This window comes from Crotalus tigris, unplaced genomic scaffold (genome assembly GCF_016545835.1).
Source record: "Crotalus tigris isolate CLP2741 ecotype Arizona unplaced genomic scaffold, ASM1654583v1 scf7180000019944.6993514239:2294586, whole genome shotgun sequence".
Lineage (NCBI taxonomy): Eukaryota > Metazoa > Chordata > Lepidosauria > Squamata > Viperidae > Crotalus > Crotalus tigris.
The window spans coordinates 1,043,441-1,067,798 of NW_024097783.1; the positions used below are offsets into that span (position 1 = coordinate 1,043,441).

The 24,358-nt window shown below is 35.8% G+C and overlaps 1 protein-coding gene and 1 long non-coding RNA gene across 3 annotated transcripts in view; one reads left to right on the forward strand and one right to left on the reverse strand.

The window, feature by feature from the left end:
* Positions 1-24,358, forward strand: part of MYH15 (myosin heavy chain 15) — a 107,830-nt gene that overhangs the window by 73,672 nt on the left and 9,800 nt on the right. The window contains exons 29-39 of the mRNA XM_039364995.1: positions 2,210-2,599; positions 4,924-5,050; positions 7,042-7,160; positions 7,774-7,970; positions 8,253-8,602; positions 11,154-11,278; positions 17,446-17,561; positions 19,410-19,602; positions 20,869-21,072; positions 21,941-22,066; positions 22,273-22,443. Of these exons, the coding sequence (XP_039220929.1) occupies positions 2,210-2,599; positions 4,924-5,050; positions 7,042-7,160; positions 7,774-7,970; positions 8,253-8,602; positions 11,154-11,278; positions 17,446-17,561; positions 19,410-19,602; positions 20,869-21,072; positions 21,941-22,066; positions 22,273-22,443 (2,118 nt within the window). The remainder of the gene's footprint in view (positions 1-2,209; positions 2,600-4,923; positions 5,051-7,041; positions 7,161-7,773; positions 7,971-8,252; positions 8,603-11,153; positions 11,279-17,445; positions 17,562-19,409; positions 19,603-20,868; positions 21,073-21,940; positions 22,067-22,272; positions 22,444-24,358) is intronic.
* The window catches only part of LOC120317938, a 223,953-nt gene that overhangs the window by 62,181 nt on the left and 137,414 nt on the right, over positions 1-24,358 (reverse strand). The window lies entirely within an intron of this gene.

Below are 24,358 nucleotides of genomic sequence, written 5' to 3' on the forward strand. Positions count from 1 at the left end.
ATGGCCTGGCTATAAATGCAAATCAAAATTAGTTATCACTTCCAGTGCCCAACATATATCCCTTCACCCAAAGTCTAAACATAAATGATAGATGTGCTATAAAGGGTATCCATGACTGGTAAACCCACATCCAGTTCTTCATTTCAGAACTTTAGAACAGGAGATGCAAACTAGAGCCACAGCCTTCCCAATTTTTGTTTTTAGAGAGCCTGCTCTGATTGTATGATTTTCTGCCATTTTGAAGCCGTCTCTAAATAGGTTTAGAATGTAGCCATTTTGGAAAGAAAGTCCTCCAGATACCTCCCCTAATCTCAGGAAATAAAAAATTATAGTTTGTCCATTTATATAATTTGCAGCTTTTAGGCTCTCACAGATCTAAATAGCTGTCCATCACACTGATTTAAAGGGAGTGCTCTTCACTTCCTGTGAGGAGAATGAGAACCATACTCATTCCCTCCACAGAACATATATCTGTATATATTCTCTCCAGCACAGATAAAACTTCATTGAGTTTTATTTTTCACTTTTCAAAAGAACTATTGATCACTTGAGAAAAGCAGGTTTGAAATCTCCTTCCCGAACTGCAGGGGTTCCAACTAATAGGAGGACTTAGTTGCTGGATTGGCAGTCATAAAAGAGTAGAGGAGACACTTGGAAAGAAAGATATATGAGAGAAAATGAATTGGAGGAGGGAAAAGATATTTCAGCAAAAACAAAAATATCTCTCTGAATACCCTTGATTATAAGTATATAGTGGCTGGTGAATTACAAAATAAGATTGTATCTTGGAGGAAGACAACATGAACTGTGTTGATATGTGACATCAACACTGAATTTGCACAGGAGCAAAACTCTTCCAGGAATAAAAATACTCCCTTTAGCTATTGATCTATGGAGGCTCCATGATCATCTTGGTTTAACAGCTGCCAAAGTTAGTTTTCATTTCTCTTTGGAGGGGAGGTTATGGGAAGTGCCATTAATAATGCTGCAACTTGTTCAATGCCCAGAAGTAGAATATGTGGCTAAGCCATTTTGACAGTTCTAGTTCAGAGTCAAAACATGGATAAGAATTTCTCTTTACCTTATAATTCATGCTTCTTTGAATTAATTTTAAAAGGGCATAAGACACTCCATGTTTAAAAATGTGTGTTTACCAGCTCTATCAAAGTTTACTTTCATACACTGGGATTTTTGCATCTTAAGTAGCCCTTAGAGTAATTCTATGCATAGTTAGAATAGATTCTGCAAAGTTCAATAGCATATTCCATATAATTTCAAATACAACTGCAGCCTGATGTCATGGGAAAATGGTACAAAACTACCTTTCCAGACAGGTGGAATCATAATAAATTCACCATGTATTCAGAATACATATCAGACACTCACCCTTATTTTAATATCTCTATGCTTTTCCCTATCCAATTATATGTTGAACCGCAGCGCTTGTCCTCTCAGTAACAATGCTTCTTTGGGGACGATAGAACTTAGATACCTAGGCCTCATTTTGCTATGGTGGTGTTAGCTCTACGATTAATATTCTAACTAATGCGGAATATTATTCTGCATTTTTTTTCTTCTGGTTCTCTTTCAGTCTGATCACAGATTTTGTGTTTTATAAATTAGGATAAAAGAGAAGATAATTCCATGGATGGTGTGTGGTATATTTGCACTTATTGAACAGAGAGATGGTCAAAAGAGCTCTATGTATCCTGCCATTTTACTGAACAGCCTCCCAAGCTGTACACATATCAGTAAATCCCAAGAAAGTCCATTATAAAGGAATTACCTCTTGGGGCTTTTTGATTAGTAGTGTACTGTCATGGCTAAGAGGAAGTCTTGTCCTTTAATAGATTATTGAAGGATTTCTCTTTCCTTTCAAGAAAGTCAAAGTAATTGTTCACCCAATTTTTCAGCCTACTAAGTTGGTACAGAACTTTGAAAGGCCTGAAGCTCAGATTCATATTCAGCTAGGTAAAGAAAGAGCTGTGAATAAGGTTCAGAGTTAGGTATACATTCAATATATATATATATATATATATATATATATATATATATATATATATATATATATATATATATACACACACACATACATACACACATACATACATACATACGTACATACGTACGTACAGTTTTTAGTATATATAAGTAGAATACCGAAGTATTGCCCTTTGTGTAAAAGTTTATTTTTTAATCTGTCTGATAGGCCCGTATAGAGGAGTTGGAGGAAGAACTGGAAGCAGAAAGGGCTGCCCGAGCGAAAGTGGAGAAGCAGCGATCAGATCTGGCCCGAGAACTAGAAGAATTGAGTGAGCGACTAGAGGAAGCTGGGGGTGCTACTTCAGCACAGCTGGAAATGAACAAGAAACGTGAGGCAGAGTTTCTCAAACTACGACGGGACCTTGAAGAAGCCACTTTGCATTATGAAGCTACTGCAGCTACACTAAGGAAGAAGCATGCAGACAGCATGGCAGAACTTGGGGAACAAGTTGACAATTTGCAGAGAGTCAAACAAAAACTGGAGAAAGAGAAAAGTGAGCTGAAGTTAGAGGTGGATGATTTATCATCCAACATGGAGCAGCTGGTCAAGGGAAAGGTAAAAGCCATCAATCTAATGTGAAAGTTTGAATGGGGACCTATAGAGACATAGAGATATAGATGCAGTAGATATAGAGATATAGATAGACTCTAAGTATAATCCTTCCATGGAGTGGGGAGCTACAGGAGGGTCAAAAAGGTCAAAATGGTGACCAGATCTATGAGATCAAAGTCCAACTCCTTTTTTTACACGGGTTATGATGCAGATAAAAAAAGGAAGGGGTTTTGATCACATGGTCTCCATCTTGACTTTTTTGGCAACTGGAATCTCTATGAACACTGCTGTTCCTAACTGTTTTTTCAAGAAATATTATGTTGTGTTAGGGGTAACACTCCCACATGCACATACATTTTTTTAAAAAAATCCCTTGTAACCCCTATGGGTAGTATGTATCTTTCTCAATCTTGGGTCCTCTACCCAAGGGGCTCCCAACCCCCATTCCATGGACCGGCCCGGGGCCGTGGCATGCCAGAAACCTGGTCGCGCAAACAAGCAAAGCCCTATCCATGGGATGTAGGCAGCATGCAAAACCATGTCCCCTCCTCCCACCCCCAGTCTGCGGAAAAAACCTCTCTCCACAGAACCAGTCCCAAAAGGTTGGGGGCCACTGCTCTACCAGAGGCCTGAGGGTTTGAGGGTTTTGTGCAGGATTTTATTTGTCCCTAGCACTGCACTCTTCTGGACAGAGAGCTCTGATATTGTTCTTGGGATCTTTTGGAGTCTCCCAGCTTAGGAATCACAGCCCCAAGTGTTCCTACCACCACTGGGACTACTTTGGTCTTTACTTTCCATATCCTCTCCAGTTCTTCCTTTAGGCCCTGGTACTTCTCCAACTTCCCATACGCCTTCTTCCTGATGTTGCTGTCACTTGGCACTGCTGCATATATTACATTTGTCTTCTATTCCAATTATACATGACTTTCTGTGTAATTTCCCATCTGGACTTGGGGGAATCTAGCCCATTCACTGTACAGATGTTCCTGGACACAGTTCCAGCTACTTAGTTGTGCCACTCGATGTGTTCTGTTGCTGCCTGCATCTTACACCCTGCTATATGTTGGACTGTCTCTGAGACCTCTCTGCATAGTCTGCACCTCAGGTCCTGTCTAATGTGGCTGACTTCTACTTCTATGGATCTGGTGCTTAGTGCCTGTTCTTCTGCTGCTATGATCAGTGTCTCAGTGCTGTCTTTTAGTCCGTCCCCAATGTTTGCCACCTCAGCTATCTATAGCCTGCCCCAAGCATTCTTTCAGTTGCTCATCTTTGGGTACCATGTTACTATTATACAGTATATACTATGTGTATGTGTGTGTATATACACAAACACACAAAGTGAGAGAATATATTACCTTTTTTCACTATCCAAAACTCTAATTTCAGATCTTACTTCAGCTTTCTTTCTTTTATAAACCTCCATTGTAACTGGTCACTAAATTAGCCACTAAAACATTAGTTATTAAATAAACAGTTGCTAAATGAGTATTAAAATAGTGACCACAAACTGCTTTGACATTTTCTGAATTCGTTTGCAGAAATTTTAAGCTAGTACCTTTTATGGACTTTGACAGAAGTAGGTGACAGTTTATTATAAGATCACATCATGTTCTTCACAAAAGCTTCCATTTTACTTTTCTTTAATAATAAATGATGTGTGGAAGAATTGTAAAATATTCCTTAAGGATATTTTTTTTTCTCCCAGCTACTGACAAGAGTTTCTAAAAGAATGTCTAAGACTCACAGAACCATATTATTGTCTAAGTAATATACTTCATCTCATGAATTCAGTCAAATAATTCCAAATTATTATTAATTAAATGATTTATTTCATTTCATATGTCATCATATATTCCTATATGTTTGCTTTTGGGGATATAATTCCAGTAAAATATTAATTAGGGAAAGTAATAATTTGGTTGATACATAGCTGGAGCAATTTTTTATTATAATCTGAGAAAAAAAACAAAAGGTTATCTTTGTAGATGGAAGTATTAAAATGTTGAAATTATATTATTAAAAGATTTTAGCATTTTAGATGTGTAGGTTTTGACTATGACTCAGCTAATTTGTATTATATAATAACAATTTTTAAAAAATATTGAGTCAGATTTTTTTCTTTTAGTTAAATATTTATTAGCATGCTATTTTAATATTTTCCAGCCAAATTTAACAGTATCTAAGGTGTATAGGTTCAGGGTGAGTGCGATAATTTCTATTTAGATTTCATTTATTTATTATTAAACTTGTATGCCTCTCATCTCCCCAGAAGTGACTCTAGGCGGCTGACAGACATTCCATTAAGTAAGTTTGTTCTATTGCTTTAGGCAAATGCAGAGAAACTCTGTCGTACTTTTGAAGATCATCTCAGTGAGGCCAAGACTAAAGTGGATGAAATGACTCGGGTGATAAATGATCTGACTGCGCAGAAAGGGAAGCTGCAAGCTGAGAATGGTAAGTTATTGGACAATTCTGTACAATTCTTATTGTTGTGTTATATCTTACTTTTTCTCCACACAAATCTGCCTCATATATCTCAACATCTCAGAAGAGTTTTTTCTAGAGTTTGTTTTAAACTAGGCACAATGATAAGTTATGGGAAGTTTCATGGAGTTTGACTTAAAGGAAGACTCTGTGGAACACAGCTGTTGAAGACACTGGACACATCCCTTTTGACTGCAGACTGTATTCTACTAAAAGGGCAGTTTATTTAGATTCTTATTTAAAAACTTTTAAAAATGGTACCCGAGAGAAGATGTCTGACTTTTTGCAGGGAACAAACCTGCATATCACTAATAAAACAGCATTCTTTGTACCAAAGGTCATTTCAAAGAAATCAGAATATTTAGATCAGACTGAAATTAACTATAGGCTGGCGACTTACTGTGAACATGTCCTATTGTTTTCCTTGTATCTACTTTTATATTTGTATTACTTTTATACTTATGATATGTTCAAATGATTAAATCAATAAAGATTCTATCCTATTCTGTTCTGTTCTATTCATAGTCCTCAACTAACAACAGCTCATTTAGACTGTTCAAAGTTACAACAGCATTGAAAAAAGTGATTTTTCACACTTATGACTGTTACAGCATTCCGATGGTTATGTGATTTACATTCAGATGCTTGACAACTGGTCCGTATTTATCCCGGTTGCAGTGTCCTGAGGTCATGTGATCATCTTTTGCAATCTTCTAGAAGGACTACCTTCTATTCTGTTCTGTTCTGTTCCATTCCATTCTGTTCTGTTCCATTTTGCCTGGGTATCTTTTGTTTTATTTATATGCTGTGCCTTTCACCAATAAGACGACTCTTATCTATCTTATCCTAATCTCTATGACAGTATTTCTTAATTTAGCAATTTTAAGCTATGTTAACTTTATCTCTCCTCCCCCCCCCCAAGCAACTCGGAGGTTTTGAGTTTGAGAAATACTGCTATATGCATTTATCAGTGGACTGGAGAAATGCTGAATTTGTTGAGTAAGCAAGAAGTGCAATTTAAACCCTAATACAGCAGAGTTCCTTACAGGCTGCACAGTAAACGCAAATGCTCTTCAGAATTCTGGTTGAATGTGATGAAAGGGCTAGGGACAGCATTCATACTTCCTTTGTTGAAGCTTTTAGGTAGCTGAGCATCTAAATAGGTACACAATATACTTTGTTTATCATGTACACTCTATTGCTAATTCATATTCAGCTTTTAAAATTGAACTATTTGGCCTGAATACTGCAGCAACCCATTTGGCTATTAGAGAAATAGTTCTTATTAGTGTGTTTAATAATTTTTTAAAAGCAAAATACTATTCCAAATAAGAATGCATTGAATACTTGCATTTCTTTAATGCCCACAAAGCAGTTATATAAAGTCAAAACCACTTGATGAGGAAAAGGGTTTGCTCTTTGAATCCTGGACATTGGTTTATGAATTTATATACAGGTTTCTGATTAAGGATTCCAAACAGAAATACTAAACCACGCTTCCACTCTTTATTTCAGTTTTTGCATGCAAGAATTAGTTTGTTTGCAATAAGTATTCATATATAGTAGAAGTCAATGGAGATGCATTTGTAATGAAACTGAATATCCTGACTAGCACAGCTACTATATGTGCATTATGCATTAACCTGAAACTTCACTTTTATGCATCTTTTCAGTCCAACATCACATTGTTTTTCTCCTTTGCTTTCTCTGTGACCAGAGGACTTCTTAGATTCCTAACATAACTCCAATTTTGGCAAATTCTGAGCCAGCCTGCAAATGTTTTGTACCATGAAACACCCAATTTACTATCTCAGACCATCCCATTGTGTCTTAAGGGCAATCTTACTTTAGAATAATCTGAACTGATAGCATATTTGCTTCAAGTAGCAAAATATATTCTATCCTGCTTTCCTATCATAAAAAGCATATGCTTATTATTGGTTTTGATACCTCTCTGGCAGGTGAATTTACGAGGCTGCTGGAAGAAAAAGAATCATTTATCAACCAACTTTCTCGAGGGAAATTGTCTTTCACTCAACAAATAGATGAACTTAAAAGGCAGCTAGAGGAAGAGACCAAGGTAATGCTTTCATTAGGAATGCTGACATGATTCTGAGACAGAGAAAATTTCTCATTTTGTGAGAGTTTGTGAATAAGTCCAGAATCACATGTTTCATGTCAGTGCAATGGAACTGCACTGATCTGCATAACAGGACAAATTTATCCATTATTGTTTTTGATTTGTGTAAATCACATCATTATTTGTCAATATTTGTGTAAATAGCAATAGCACTTAGACTTATATACTGCTCCACAGTGCTTTATAGCTCTCCCTAAGCAGTTTACAAAGTCAGTGTATTTCCCCCAACAATATGGATCCTCATTTTACCCACCTTAGCAGGGTGGAAGGCTGGTGAGAATCGAAATGCTAGCAGTCGGTAGAATTACTGTAGCTTGTAATACTGCATTCTAACCACTGCGCCACCACAACACTTAAAATACAGAATGGGATTATAAATTCAGAATAAAGGTTGTTATGGATCAAGTAATATAATGTAATTAATGAGAATTTCACATCTAAAAGATAAGATGCAAAACTGGGAATCAGTCACAGGAACTTGCTAGTTACTATTCCAATTGTAGCTCCTTTTTCTGCTACAAAATGTGCTAATTCCAGTTTCTTTATCCTGCAGTCCAAGAATGCTTTGGCCCATGCTCTGCAGGGTGCTCGCCATGACTGTGACCTCTTGCGTGAGCAGTTTGAGGAGGAACAAGAAGCTAAGGCTGAGTTGCAGAGAGCACTTTCTAAAGGGAATGCAGAAGTAGCACAATGGAGAACTAAATATGAAACAGATGCCATCCAAAGAACTGAAGAACTAGAAGAAGCTAAGTAAGAGACATCAAAGTTACTGCTTAACTTTTCACTATATCCTTTTTATAAACTGGCATGAATACATGGAAAAGAAAAGTAGAACCTAGTGGTGAAACTATAGCAGAAAACGTAAACCAATTTTATGTAAACATGTAAACCCCTGATGGTATTGGGAACACATTTTGCCAATATGTAACAATCAAAATTCAATAGCACTAACTGAAAACTAGATTGCTTGATTTTTGTAAAAAGTCAGAAATGTTTTCGATGGGTTAATTTATTATGAATATCTGCTATTAGGAAAAAATTGGCAGCTCGTCTCCAGGAGGCAGAGGAAGCCATTGAGGCTGCCAATGCCAAATGCTCATCTCTGGAAAAGACAAAATATCGACTGCAGAATGAATTGGAGGACATAATGATTGACTTGGAAAAGGCCAACTCAGCAGCAGGAGTTCTGGACAAGAAGCAGCGCAATTTTGACAGGATTATTGCAGAATGGAAACAGAAGTATGAAGAGTCCCAAGCAGAGCTTGAGAGTGCCCAGAAGGAATCTAGAAGCCTCAGTACAGAATTATTTAAACTAAAGAATGCATATGAAGAAAGCCTAGACAATACAGAAACCTTAAAAAGAGAAAACAAGAATCTCCAAGGTAGGTTATTTGTTATTAACGGTACTGCAGAGAAGTCATGAATAATTTGCATAAGGAAGAAGCCTTAACCCACAAAGATACAGAGCAATTTGCCTTCCTGAAAGGAGGGTAAATAAAGTTCCAGGTGTAATCTGGATTTATTTATCTGGAACTTCACCTCTGAATAACCAAAAAAGAACTTTCATTAAGTTCCTAGAATGGTAGAATAGACAGATATCTAATATAAAACTATAAATAGATGGTACTCATTTACCAGAACAAGGGAACACAGTGTCCACACATAATGGACCAGGATACCAAAACATAGAAAAGCATGGCACAGAAAATATGATTATTTTCAGTGAAATAATCCACTGTTAAATAATCCCATATCCCTCTTTATATGTGAATCACACAATCTGTGACCCATAATTTCAAAGATATTTCTCACCTAAAGAGAAATAGAATGAACAAGGGCAGAAAAACAGAAAGAGCAGGAATGACTTCCAACTTCCTCCCATGGCAACCACGATGGGACAGGTCTTCCTGGCTTCCAGAAAGCTAGAGTGGGACCATTCTACTGAATCTCTGGGTGACAGCAATACTTAAATAACCACAAATTTGCTCATGGGAGTCATGGGTTATGGAGTTGGACTTATTCTGTAACTTAACCCGAACAACCAAAGACCTACATATATATATATATATATATATATATATATATATATATATATATATATATATATATATATATATATAATGGTTAATAAAATGTGACATACACTGCTATAATGCATTAAATACTTTTACAAGTGTAAATCTAAAACATTACAGACTGTGAAGTAAAAAAATATAATCTAAAAAAATAGCTTGTACATGTTAAATTGAAACTGATAAATAAAACAGAAGTGATTTTTTTCTCCCTATAAAAGTTATGCTTTTTTCATGGCGGCAATATAGAATTTAGCTACTGCACAGGTGATAAGCAGTTTGAAATCCTCTAGAAGATAGTTCACATGGAATTGTCTGGTCTTCCTGGAAATGTATATACAGTATTAGGGGCAGAATATAAACATACTTGATATCTGTAGTAATACATGTGAAATGGTGTCAGTCTCTTTGATGCTGCATGGGCAGGTATGCACAGTTAATAGGGTTTGGAGTATCACTCTTGTAGCAGTGCAGATGGCAAGTTCTTATGTCTGATTTAAATGTCACAAGTTCCGACTAATGAAGCACTTCAAAGAACTTTCAGGCATGTTTCCTAAAGTCTTTATTTGCAGAGCTACAAATTATGCCGGTCACCATTGGACTAATTGATGCCAGAATCTGAACTTCCGGTCGCTGGCATCAAGCTTTCCTTGCTCAACCCCTCCCTTCTCATGCAGTCACAGGTCACATTATCCAATTAGTGAGAAGGTCAAACGTTTACTTCCTCTTTCTTTCCCGGGCTTTTTTCCCCCGCCCAGTCTAAGCTAAGTATTAACCCAATAAATGCCAGACAGTTTTGCATATTGTCAAAGCAAGAATATACAGTATTTGCAGCATTGACAATTTTCAGCTTGGGGAGAGTTAGATATTGTAGATACCTTGCTGGTTCCCAAGTGTTTTTATTGGTCCAAGTGCTCTATCATGTCCATTTTTTGAAATATGATCGATATGACCAGAATATTATCCATGAATGAAAATCATCATCAAAAATAACAGTATGGTTATACAAATATCTCATATTTATCTGGAAGTTAATTGTTTTAATTGACGTAACTTGGAGATTCTTTTTATTCTGCCTTGTAGAAACCAATGATGCATTGTAATATGCACTCTACCTGGGGCTACCCTTGGAATGTATATGAAAGCTTCAGTTGGCTCAAAATTCAATGATCTGTATGGTTTTGTGCAAGCCCAAATTTATGAATGTTTCACCTCTCTTGCAGAGCTGAGATTTTTTGGCTGCTGATTTGCTTCTGGGTACAATTCAAGGTGCTGGTTATCACCTTTAAAGTCCTACATGGCTTGGGACAAAATTATTTGAAGGAGAGCCTTTCTCCAGTTACATCTACCCAGCCCACTAGAGCAGGAAGCAGGGCATGTTGTGTGTCTCACCTGTTAAATAAATACATCGGGTGGGACCAAAAATAGGCCCTTCTCCTGCTCCTCCTTGTGGAACAAGATTCCCCTGGAGATAAAATTTGCCCCCACCTTGCTACTTTTTCAAAAGACCCTGTGGTCATAGTTCTGTCAGTGAACTTGGGGACCTAAGTTGATACTTAGGTCAAGTAGCTGATCAAATAGCTTATTTGATTTGTTTGCAGCCACAGGGGCAGGTGGGAGGGAATGGATTTTGGGGGGGGCGGTTTCAATTCAATTTAATTCATTACTGTATGCCACCCAGAGCTACTGAAATGGACAGCCATATAAATTTGTTAATTAAAATAAGCATTCAACATCTTTCAGCTTTTCAGCACACATGAACACAAAAGTGTACACATGCATGTGCACAAATATTGGTTTAGAAGAAAGAAAGGACTTCAGATCCTTATTCCTTCATTATTGTTTTTAAAAATTCTTATAGAGGAAATTTCAGATCTAACCGATCAGATCAGCGAAGGAAACAAGAACCTTCATGAATTAGAGAAAATGAAGAAACAGACTGAACAAGAAAAAGCAGAAGTCCAGCTAGCCCTAGAAGAAGCTGAGGTAAGATAAAGATTTGGACAATCTTTTTATAGATACACCCAGGCAGCAAGAAAAGACAAATCATGATGACTTGATGCAAACTCTGCCCCTTATATATTTCTGCATGACATCATGACACATGTATGAAATGGTGTAGCTTGCATCATGAATTATCACTTTGAATCACTGAATTAAGAGTTAACATTTTATATGCTTTTGTCATATAGTAGTTATTGTATAATATATTCCTTCAAATAAAAGAAAAGCAATTTACCTGTATGGGCAGTAACCATCTCTTGCCAGGTGACTAAAGATATGGTTCCTGGTTAAAATATTGTATAGGAATTTTTTTCTTTTTTGCTATGAATGTTTGGCATGTACCGTATATTCCGGCGTATAGGGCAACCCGGCGTATAAGACGACCCCCTAGTTCGATGCCGGGTCGCAAGACGATTGATGCAGAGTCGCAAGATGATCGACACCAAGTCGCATGCCTAGAAAGTCGTCTTCTACGCTGGAAACGACTGGTATTTCCGGCATATAAGACGATCGACACCGAGTCGCATGCCTAAAAAGTCATCTTATACGCCGGAAACTACGTTATTTCCAGCGTATAAGACGATGGACATCGAGTCGCATGTCTAGAAAGTCATCTTATACGCCGGAAACCACCTTATTTTTGGCGTATAAGATGACTCGGCGTATAAGACAACCCCCAAGTTCTTCCCCAAATGCAGTTTCTATGCCATTGTTAAAATTACTTCCTAAGAATATTAAACATCCTTGTAAGAGGATGTGTGTGCATTTGTGTAGATATTGCTGAACTACAACTCTCAAGCTTATAATGAGAAATCTTGGAAGTTTTAGTTCAACTTTAGTATCTGAAGCACTGCTACTTACCAATCATTACTGCTGCCAACTTAACCAATATGGAATAGACTAGTGATATTATGTAACTTGGCCAATACTCTCCTATTAGAATGGAACTATTTCTAAAACTTTGTGGTACCTAAAATAATAAACAAAATTGTGTGGCACACTGCCCCCAGTATAAAACTAATGAGTTTATGATACAGAGGAACTTCTGTGATTGGGTGGCTGTTGTGATGATGGGAAAAACTCCAGAGGAATCACAAGAGCTGATTTCTTTTAGATACACTTGCCTATGTCAGAATGGGGCAACTCGCCACAGTCAACTTACCATGGTCAATTCACCATGGCCAACTCAGCACAGCCATCTCATAATGGGACAATTAGCCATGGCCAACTCTCCATGGGACAACTCGCTGCAGGACAATTCAACAATTCAATCTAATTATTTAAAATAATTGAAAAAATATTTTAATGTTTGTCATTCATATTTCATTTTGTTCCTCCCTGGCATCCTTTCTTTAATGATTCTATTTCACTATTTCTTCGATATTATGTAACTCTTGTCCCTTGGTGAGTTGTCCCATGGTGAGTTGTCCTGTGGTAAGTTGGCTGCGGCAAGTTGTCATACACCTTGCCCATGTACACCTTAAGCCAGAGATAGGCTAGTGGGGTTTAGGGATGTGTCAGTATCTATCTGGACTGGTCAAATGCTTTTCTGACAAAATGAAAAGTGTTTGTAAGAGTTGGGATGCAATCAAAAAAGGATTGAGGAGTGGAAGGTCAGGAATCCTTTGGGAAACTGATTACAACAAAGTCGATACAGAAAACATCATTTCAGCTTGCCTTTCCTACATTATCGATATGACCTCAATGGCTCATAGGTACGATTATGAGAATATCATTTTTAGAACTGAGAACCACTGAGAGCACATCCAGAGGAAGCGATGCACTCACAGTAGGGTGAGGAGGTTGTTGGGATGAGCCCAGAGTCATGAAGGAGACCTAAACTGGGCTGCAAATATTCAGAACTCTTTGCTACCAGAAGTAGTTGTTGCTATTTGCCTCCCAAATCTGGTAGTCTTAATGTTGTAGAAATAAAGCCTTAAAGTCAATGTTGAAAGAGTTCTCTTAAGACTGGGAACTTGAAAACAATTGTTCTGTATGAGACATAATTTGTTGGGAAAGGTAAATTAGTAAAACAATTAAGGATCAAATTTGCATAATTTTAAACTGACTTTGCATTTAACATGCTAATGGATAAGCCAGGGGAGATGATAATTATCCAAATCAAAGAAGGCAGACAGAGGGACGCTCTGATTCTTTTTCTCCTCTACTATAATCTTGAGGGAAATCCTGGCCTTTGAATTCAGGAAATTCCTGCTGTGTCCCCAGTGAAGTGTAGCTAATACCAGCTTCTGAGGAAGTGCTTTTCTTAAGACTGCATCAAAAGAAGAAAGGGCTAAATCTTCTCTTCCAACTGTTACAATGAGATAATTATCAGTTGCATATTTAGAGATAGCTTCAATTTTAAAAGGTTGTAAATGTAAATACATATTTCACATTATGTAGCTTGCCAATTTACTACTTCTGACTTGTTCTGAGGACATATTCATAAATGCATGGTTTACCTAATTGATCCTGGGCACAATAGTCTGAATTATAAACTAAGCATGCACCCTATAATTGCCCAACACGCTAAACTATATTATGGTTGGACAGTTTGCAATTCTATGTGTCATATGAACAAAATATAATCTACAAGCAAAAGTTGGAGTTTGGTCAATTTGCCAATGAAACATTGGATCAAAAGTAACTTGTTACAATTGTGGGGCCTTTATTGTTCTTGAAAGTGGTGTTTTTATGCCTCATCCCAAAGTGAAAATAAATTTGGAAATCTTATTTACTTTGTACAACCTCTTGGGCAATCTGGAAAAGTGAAAATGGCTATAAAGCCATGTAATTATAGTGCTATATAGATTCAGAGATAAATGCTTCTTGTTCTTTGGCTGTAATCCAAATTCTCATGTTACCCAATTGGCCAATAAGATATCCAATATTGTTGTAAATGTATGGAAAAACGATTATATTTAAAAATCACATTCATTTGCCTTGGCTGAAAATATCCAGGTGTTTTCTGCCATCTAATTGTTAGAAATTTCCAGCCAAGACATGTTTTTCTGTGTTTTTGTAAAATGGTAATCATCAGGTTGATTTCATCTTTTAATATCTATGTTCATCTGTGCTCTCTTAAGTATAATTTAGTGTATGTGATTATGATCTGTTTACATAACAAGTTAACTGAATACATTCAATAGCACTATCATATATTAAATTTTTAAAAAATCATTTATGTATTTTAAAAGGGACATACACCATTTCTTTATTTAGCAGCATTTGGAATGCATTGATACTGAAAATAAGCTCTTAATCAGCCATATGTATTATTTTATTAATCTGTCTTTCTTTTTTAAAATTTTGCAGGCTACCTTATACTTTGCAGGGATTTCCCCATCAAATAAAAAGGTTTTTGGTATTATAGCAGAGGAACAGCATGCTCAGTTCCACAGTTTTGAAGCAAGCATATATGTATATGTATATGTAGTATGCATATATATATATATATATATATATATATATATATATATATATATATAGTATGCATACACACACACACACACACACACACACACACACACAACTTCAATATATAATATATGCAACACAGATAGAATAGGATCTACCTGAGCATCATATGTGGTGATTTGAAAACTTTACCTTGATAAAACAATCTAGAATGCAATCTGGCATGCTCATTAAAAAGAGCTGTTCCATAAAACTACAAGGAAGATTTTTCTTTTTGTTTTCTAAGCAATGCATTTTGTAGTCATCCGGTGCTAAGAACCAAGGGCCATGTATGCCCTTGCAGTGTCTTTCTGGTGGACTCTAATGACAATTTTGAAAATCTGCAGGAGATATTCAGAAACTGTCATACAAGTGCTGAAATAAGCTTAACCTAGTGTTTTTTGTTGTTTTTTTTAAATCCATTGTCCTGTCCAGTACAGTCTGCTTTCCCCAAGTGTTCAATGTGATCCCTTGCCCATCACAAGGTGATGAAAAACTTTTGTTGCCCTTCGGCTTTTGTCCTGCATGGTAAAGGTCCATCTCAATCACTTAATACATAGTCATACATCATGCTATTCTTTTCCAGAGTAAAGAGCATTATGTATTTCACAAATACAGAAAAACAATGGGAAAACAGAAAAAAAAGTAAAGACAGTTGAGATAAAGAGAAAATCTAACTAGAACTAGATTCTTACTTCCAGCATGTTCATATATTAATTCCTACATTGTTTTTGCTCCTCAATATTATAGTCAATAACTTCTAAATTTAACAAATGAAGCCCCACAATAAAGTGTTGCCATATATTACAGACTTTTTATGAATATGAATGTGTGTGAGAGAATAAAGACTGGGGATTGTGGGTATGAGCACTTAATAAATCATAAACAAGTTTCTCTGCAGTCCCTTCATGAACAAAAAATGTTTCTTAAAATGATTCCATTTGACAGATGACTAAAATCAGATAAACATGTGCCTTCATTAGCAATACTGTTGCTTACAATCCGTTGACAGAGTTGTACTAGAATAACAACACCTGATAAGCATATATATCCAAAGATTGAATTTATTTCATTTTACAGAATTTCAGGGTATAATATCTTAGTCAGATGGCATAACACTATATAGAAAAACAAATGTTCAATCCACATCAAAGTCAAGAGGGAACTTAATGAATTATACTAATCCTTTTGCTGCACAATGCTCTATTTTAAAAACCAGTTTAAAATGCAATAGGCAACTAAATTAGAAAAATAAATATAATGAAAATCACGGAATTATTATTGCAGGATTTTATATTTTTGTTTTCTGTTAAATAATTAACTTTAGCCTTTTTTTAGAATCTTGGCCACAAAATCTAAAAAAATCTTAATAGTTATGAATTGTCTTTTGTTACATGAAAAATGTATTCATTAGTTGACTGGTTTTGATGCATGAAAGCTCATCCGGTTCCATAACCCTTTTTCCTGTCATTCCTCAGCACATATTTTTCTATAGTACATTACCATGCAGTTTATTCATGCTAGATCTTAATGCTAGCCATAAAAGCCTCTATTTTAATATATGCAACATAGAGAAATGAGCAAATGAATGAAAAGATATAATTTGCATATGCAAATTAAAAAGAAATGGAAAATAATGTATCAAGTTCACATAAAAATGCCCAGGTAAATATTTTAGTGCTATTATAGGAAGCTTTGATAGCCCGGAGGGAATTAACCTTCAACTCTACTACATACCCGTGTGTGCCTGCTATGACTAAGGAGAGACTTAATCTAGACAGACCAAATGGTGTCTTACACATGTACTGCTAAGCCAAAAACATTTTGCTACCAGAAGAGGATATCAGATAATATCTTGTTATCATCCTGATATCAAGTCAAGTTGTGGGGTCATTCAAAAGCAATTATTAGAATAAATTACATGTACATCTTCTCATCCTGGCAATAAAAATAAAACAGTAGTAAATCAAATTACTAACAGATTACTCCCTTTTTATGATACCCAAGCTGAATTGCCCCTAATGGACATTTCATTCTCTTTGATGGTAGTTTGATCTAATGATTAAAATAGGGCAGGGGTGTCAAACTCACAACGTCACGTGACATGTCGCGATGTATCGTTACTTTTTTGCCATTGCCAGCAATGTGGTGGGTGCGGTTTTGCTATGATGCATTTTGCCTGCAGGCCAGCAGTTTTTCACCCCTGAAATAGGGAGTCAGAAAGGAAAAATCTGAGTTCTAGTCCTGCCTTAGGCAAGTAATCAGTTGAATGACATTATACCAGTCACTTTGTCTTCGCTCTTGAAAGAAGGCAGGCACCTCAGAGCCTGCACAACAAAACCACTTTTGAAAACATAGAAAACTGCAAGGACTGATCTGTATAGTCACCAGGATTCGACACAAACTCTAAGGCATCTGTAAACAAACAAACAAATCAGGTAGGGTGACGATGACAAGATTATCTGCTCTGAATAACCCTTGCATGTAAAAATGTTGCAAACTGGGGCTAATTATGATAAAGAATACCAATAGTTAGAAACCTTTTGTCTGTACTTTTCAGTATTATCATAATGATTGCTCTGCAACTGACCAGAATATTGGATTGTACCTTTCAGCTACCATAGCATATGGTGTGGTGATTTTTCTTTTTTTAAAGACATTTAACCTTAATTTATATTGTGCATCTTTATTAGGGAGCTCTGGAGCATGAAGAAAGCAAAACATTACGTTTTCAACTGGAACTTTCCCAAATTAAAGCAGATTTTGAACGAAAATTGGCAGAAAAAGATGAGGAAATTGAAAACTTCAGGTACAGTATGATAAACGTTTACACAACATGTCATACAAAATACATGACTGGATTGGTACTAACTGCAAACAATATATGGAATTTTGGCTTAGAACCTGTCTCTTAAGCATTGTTTAGGAGTTCATTATTGAAAGCGCTGAACATATGGGCAGTGTCAGGGCCCACTTGAAAACCTCATCCTAAGAAAGCAGAACTTGTGGAAGCAGTTTCTTCCAAAAGGAACTTTTATTAGGAGAAGCTGATAGCAGGCATAATAGACAGGATCTGAGGGTTTCCCGCTCAGATCAATAGATTAAAAGTGTCCCAAGCAAACCATACCCCAAAGTTCATCCATCAATTTGAATGGGCCAATCCCCTGGTGTTAAGTCCATTGTGGGAAAGAGCAGATGATATTTATGTGAATATGTGCTATTAGCAGGTGATGTCATTTGACATACCCCAATAAGGGAGGTTATTTAGAGCATTTTCCTGTTGAAAAAGAGATTACTATGATTTAAGATGACTGACTGCCCTTATTAATTTTAACTATGGCTGGATCCAGCCTGAAAAATTGTAGACAAATAGCAGACATAAAAGCAGTTCCAATACTTTGTCTCCATCCAGTGGTTATCTGGATTTTTGCCATCCAGATCTAATAGCCCTAGTGCAACAGAATCTAAAAATTAGTTTGCCGAATGGGTGAATCTGTCAGACTTGTGTATTCATTCAAATAATTTTAAATTTCTTTGTGTGTGTGTGTGTGTGTGTGGTGTGTTTGTGTCCTAGTTTGTAAATTTTGGTTAGTATTTTTAAAGAGAGAAAAAGAACACTGAACAGATTTCTACCTGAATACAATATCTTACATTTTCCTAGTCTTGAGAGAATTGGGTTTTCTCTTCTGGACATTTATCGTTAAAGTTGCAAACATACTTGTCTGTAAAAGAGTAACAGTTCTACTTTTAATCACAAATATAAATGAACTCATAGGGATTCAAGCCCAACCATTTAAGAGCTATACAATCAAAGCCTTCTGAACGCATTTTCTTTCTTCACATTTCATTTTTTAATCTGTAATTATTACACACACATATGTATATGTTTTAAAAATAATAAGAGTACAAACTAAATTAGAGAAAACAAAAAAGAAAAATCAGAAAAAGCTAACAGTGCAATCAATAAAAAAATAGAAAAAGGTAGAAAACACAAAAAGATATAAAGAAAGATATAAAGGAATGTATATTTATAAAGAAGTAACTTCTCCTTTTCTCCACAGCAGTTATAATTACATTTGTATTTAAACTATTATTATTTCCATACTTATAATGTTATTAAGTTTCCATCCCACTCTAAGTAGCTCACAGTTCTAAACAAGGTCTACTAAAAGGTAGACTCTACAGCAATTGGGAAAAAAGAACCATGAAAGAGATTATGATGCCAGTCTAGATCCAATGAAATCAATAAGAACTTACTATAGATACAAGTGATCTATATTTTTTAACCATCATAAGATTTTTTTTTCATAGTTGTTCTGCCAGTAACACATTATGCAGAAGAGGGCAATTTACTTCTGCTTATGAATCTGCTGAACCATCTGCACATGCTGTCTTAATTTGCAAGAATGTTGTTAAGACTGATTGATAATTACTGTCTGCACAATATGTTGACAAAAGATATATTAATAAACAAAAGGAAATAAACAGGAAAAAAAACTGGAATCACTTTTTAAGAATTAAGAATTAAGCCAGATTGTCTTTTGTCTGATAGACAGACAAAAATATAACAGCATTCCTGATAGTAAAAAAAAAAAAACATGCTTGAAGATGATTGGGATGAAAGGTATATCTATATAAAATATTATTTCAAAAATAGGAGAAACCAGCAGCGTACAATAGACACACTGCAGTCTACCTTGGATTCTGAAGCTAAAAGCAGGAACGAGGCTGTCCGTCTGAAAAAGAAGATGGAAGGTGACCTCAATGAAATGGAAGTCCAACTGAGCCATGCTAACCGACATGCTTCTGAAGCAATTAAGACTACACGCATCCTTCAGGCTCAATTAAAGGTATTCCATGAATATTGTTAATGAAATCTGTATATCATAACAACAATAGCAAAGCTCCAACGGACGCAGATAGCATATAGTACTACGTTTCAAATTTGGCGTTGTAAGGAAAATTTCAAATTGCCAACCCATGGCCAGATACATGTTTTTTTCCCTGTCATTCTAAAATAAAACAATTAAGTCCACCTGGATAAAATAACATGTATGAGAAGATTGTTGGCTGTGGAGGAATAAAAAATTTCATCAGCCAAACTACTTGGCCTTTTCCACATATGTCATAAATTGCATTTTACAGTACATTGGCAAACATGGTTTAGAGACTATACATTTGCCACGATATCTATCAGTATTTTTCCTTAAAGAATGTGCAGCTTGAATAGTCTTAAGAAGCCCTATCTTTCTCACACAATTAATGCAATTTCAAGTCATTGAATCATATTCGTATTAATATGCAAATTATAACAGGATATAGTTCATATCCTTCCCCTCCATTTTAATTTTTCCTCTTTCTACTCCCTTAGATATAATGGTCATATTAGGCACAAAAACAGGAATTATATAAGTATGTAGCTATCTTTGTATGTATGTACATATGTGCTAGAATTTCAAAGTTCTTAACTAAAAAGAAAATTCAGATCTCTTTATCTTGTTTGGAAATAAATCAGACCTTTTCGTGCATTTGTTAAAAACATATTTATTTTACTCTGAAAAGAAAAAGATAGAAAACTAGATGGAAGTGAGGTATCAAAATATTTAAAAGTGGTAGAGCACTTTGAATTTCATCTCTCTATGTTTCTTTTTATATTTTTAATGAATGATGTGCCTACAGATTTATAAAACACACAAGCTTGTGTTATTTATTAAGTAAGTGGGCAAAAGAGGTAGAAGGGAGTTATAACTATCACTATAGATGGCATATTCTGCTCACCTGTGAGAAGAAAACCCTAAAAAAAATCAAAATGTTTGGAGAATGTACTTCTCAAGAAGCAGACATGGAAGCAACCAATACTTTAAAAAAACACAATTTTGAAATTGCTCTTAGTTCTCTTAGTGACAATTATGTAGCTCAAGCTACTACCTGGCTACAGAAGCTATAGCTACTCCAAGATAATAAGAGGAAACTCTAAAAATATTTACATGATATTTGCTGATCTCAGTAAAAACAAAACACAAGTTAAGCCTAGGTGTGAATAAAGACATCAGGAATTCCATGGCTGTAGCTAAAGACAGATAGACAGATATATGTGAGATTTCATCTTCTTTCAGGAATTGCAAATGCAGCTTGATGATTCAACACACCTTAATGAGGATTTCAAAGAGCAATTGGCAGTCACTGATCGACGTAATACTCTTCTCCAATCTGAGCTGGATGAGCTGAGGGCTGTGCTGGATCAGACAGAACGTAGTCGTAAATTGGCAGAACAAGAATTATTAGAAGCCACTGAACGTGTCAACCTTCTGCACACCCAGGTTGGTTTGCCTGCCTGCTCTACTATTCTTTTCTCCGTCTCCTGGTGGATAATAAATCCAACATTTACCATAAGGGACTGATTTCTTTGTGATTCCTTGTTGTGGAACAACATTCCTTTATATAGGAAATAATGGATTTATCCACCAGGGTTTCTTTCTATATGAAAGAATAAAGTATATATTACACACTGACCAATATTTTAAATTTTATCTTTTGGCCTCTAGGTCAAAGAAAATTGGCTTTGTACACATATGTGACTGATCATTTCTTTTAAAAAAATCCTTGTGCTTAAGGGACTATTTACACATCCATTACTTGCTTGTTTTCTGTTGGGCATTTTTCCATCCAAATTTTAAGGGTCTTCTGTGCTGCAAGAGGTTTGGAGAATATCCAGATAATTTCAGTACAAGAATTATGTATCTTATTTAAGTTCCTTTAAACCCCACTATTTCCATGAAAGTTGATAGATCATAGCTCTTTCTTGTGGAAATAATATATTTCCAAGAGTATTGTCTTGGGTAGATTACTCTTTTCTTGCTTCCTGATGTTTTCTAAGTTATAGATTTGGCATATCAGTCAATATTGGTGATCTTTTTGCAAACTAGTTAATGAAGAAGCCTTATAATATCATGCTTTCTAGAAGGGGTTGGGTTTTTTTGCTTGCAAAAAATGTGAAGATTCTACTTTGAACCAGAAACTGACCTGATTTATGTGTGTCTCTTGGGGATAATATGACAATAATATGAGTTATACTACCAGGAATGTGTATGAATAAAGCTACTGTTATACTTTATCTTATTGGCACTTGTTCTAGTGTTACAAAAGATCCTGTCCTAATGAACATTCCTTTTCCTTTTGAAATAAAAGAATACAAGTCTAATCAACCAGAAGAAGAAGCTGGAGAATGATGTTACTCAAATACAAACTGAGGTGGAAGAAGCTATACAGGAATGCAGGAATGCTGAAGAAAAGGCCAAAAAAGCAATCACTGATGTGAGAAGACATCCCATTTTTTATTCCAGCATAAATAATTGCTTTGTTATTAAAAAAAAATTATTTAGACCATTATTATCTATGATTAGTTGTGAAAATTTATCTAGAGCTTTAAATTCCTATGTCCATTAAATCATCAAAATGAAAAGACTCATTTTGGTGTTGTACAGTAGAACTTACCATTTCACAACTTTATGTTATTCCAGGCAGCAATGATGGCTGAAGAACTTAAGAAAGAGCAGGACACCAGTGCTCACTTGGAGCGCATGAAGAAGAATATGGAACAGACTATCAAAGATTTACAGAAGAGACTTGATGAAGCAGAACAAATTGCTCTCAAAGGGGGCAAAAAGCAGATTCAGAAACTGGAATCGAGGGTATTTTTCCTTGAAATCAAATCAAGTGGTAGTTGCCTACTTCAAAAATGTGTACTCAGAACACAGTTCTGGCTGAGTTAATATTGTTATTTAGAATACTTTCATTTAAAACAGTGGTTCTCAACCTGTGGGTCGGGACCCCATTTGGGGTCGAACGACCATTTCACGGGGGTCGCCAAAAAACGCAGTCCACCATTTTTCCCCCCTTTTCCTTAGCTGTGCTACTCCCTTTTATTCTGTTGGCTTTTGAAAGCCAATAGAATAGACTCTCTTGAATAGAGTCTAATTCTATTGGCTTTCAAAAGCCAATAGGAATTGTCCAGGCTGTCTCTGCCCTGCTGAGCTTGCCAAAAGTCCAATTCTGCAAACGGTGCTGCACCAGTTGAGTAGTCCTCGACTTATGACCGGTTGAGTAGGCCTTGACTTACGACCGGTTGGGGGTCGCCGCATTAAAAAGGTTGAGAACCACTGATTTAAAAGTACCTAGTATGTTTTTAAAATGATAGAAAATAATATAAATAAATGATTATTATATTTACCCATTCTTTAATGAATTTTTAAAGCAGATATAACCCTTGCTATAACATCAGAAGCAATCCTGAATTCAAGAACTGATTCTTCTAAAAAGTCTTCCAAGCAGATTCTATAAAATGTCTATTCATCAGCTTTGGTGCCAAAACTTCTACACAATGGGGCAATTCCCCCTGTAGGGTATCCAAGAGCAAAAGAACATTCTACCTTTCATAGTGAACTTCCCTTATTTTTGCTTATTTCAATAGAAAGAAGTTTATGGATATATGTACAGATGCAATCAAACTTTCTAGAATACTAAACTATATTCTAGTATCAACTCTCCCTGTGTGTCACATATATATATATTCACTCTTATCTCTACCAATGTTGCATGTAGCTGGCTGCTTTCACGGGTCAGATCTTTAGCTTGTTTTCTTTTTGCCTATCTTGATCTCAGTCTGCTGTGCAGTCTCCTTCCTTCCACCTTCCATATTGGCTGAGCTGTGCATGGATTCTCTGGTATTTTAATTCAAAGAAAAACTAGTATATCTCTTCCTTAACTTAGTCCTCTATTTCCGTATCGTTTTCAAGGATCCTGTTTCTTGTCTCCTATAATTTAGCTATATAGCTGCCTTGTGCTAACATTTTTGCAGATCACTGGATTGCACAGATCCATAATCTCATGGACTAATATATATTACTAAATTCCTGAATTACAAACTCAATGGCACATAACCCATTGGCTTCACATATTTTACTGTAAATGTGGTTTACAACTCACAACATATAACTTACCTACCCCATTTGTATGGGACCAAATTCAGAACAAAGTAATTGAATTGCATTATAATCTTTTGATAAAATAGGGACTGGATATCTGAGGAACCATTTGTCTCCAATAATTTTTCCCTGTCTGATATGTCCCAGCAGAATGAATACACTTCAGGTCCCTTCTATTAAACACTGTCATCTTTGTGAGATCAAGGAAAAAATGCCTTCTCTGTCACAGTCCCACCTTCTGGAACAACGTCCCACCAGAAATAAGGACTGTGTTCTCTCTCTTAAGGTTATGAAAATCTTTGAAAAGCCAAATAGGGTCCTAGGCTTAGAATTGATATATTATTGTTTAGCTATTTCTATTTTGTTTGATTTGTTGTTTATAACATTGCTGTAGCCTGAGCTGTTGACCTGGTTTGATATTATACCTGTTTTTATGGATTTTCCAGTTTTGTACACTGCTCAGACTCCACTGGGCAGCTAATAAATAAAATATGACAATGGGAATATAAGGTCTTTGGAACCTTTAAAACTCCTTTCATCTACCAGAAAATAAGCTGAAATAATAACATTGAAACATGAAGCAATATAGCTGAATTTTATCGGTATAGTGTTTAGGTAAAAA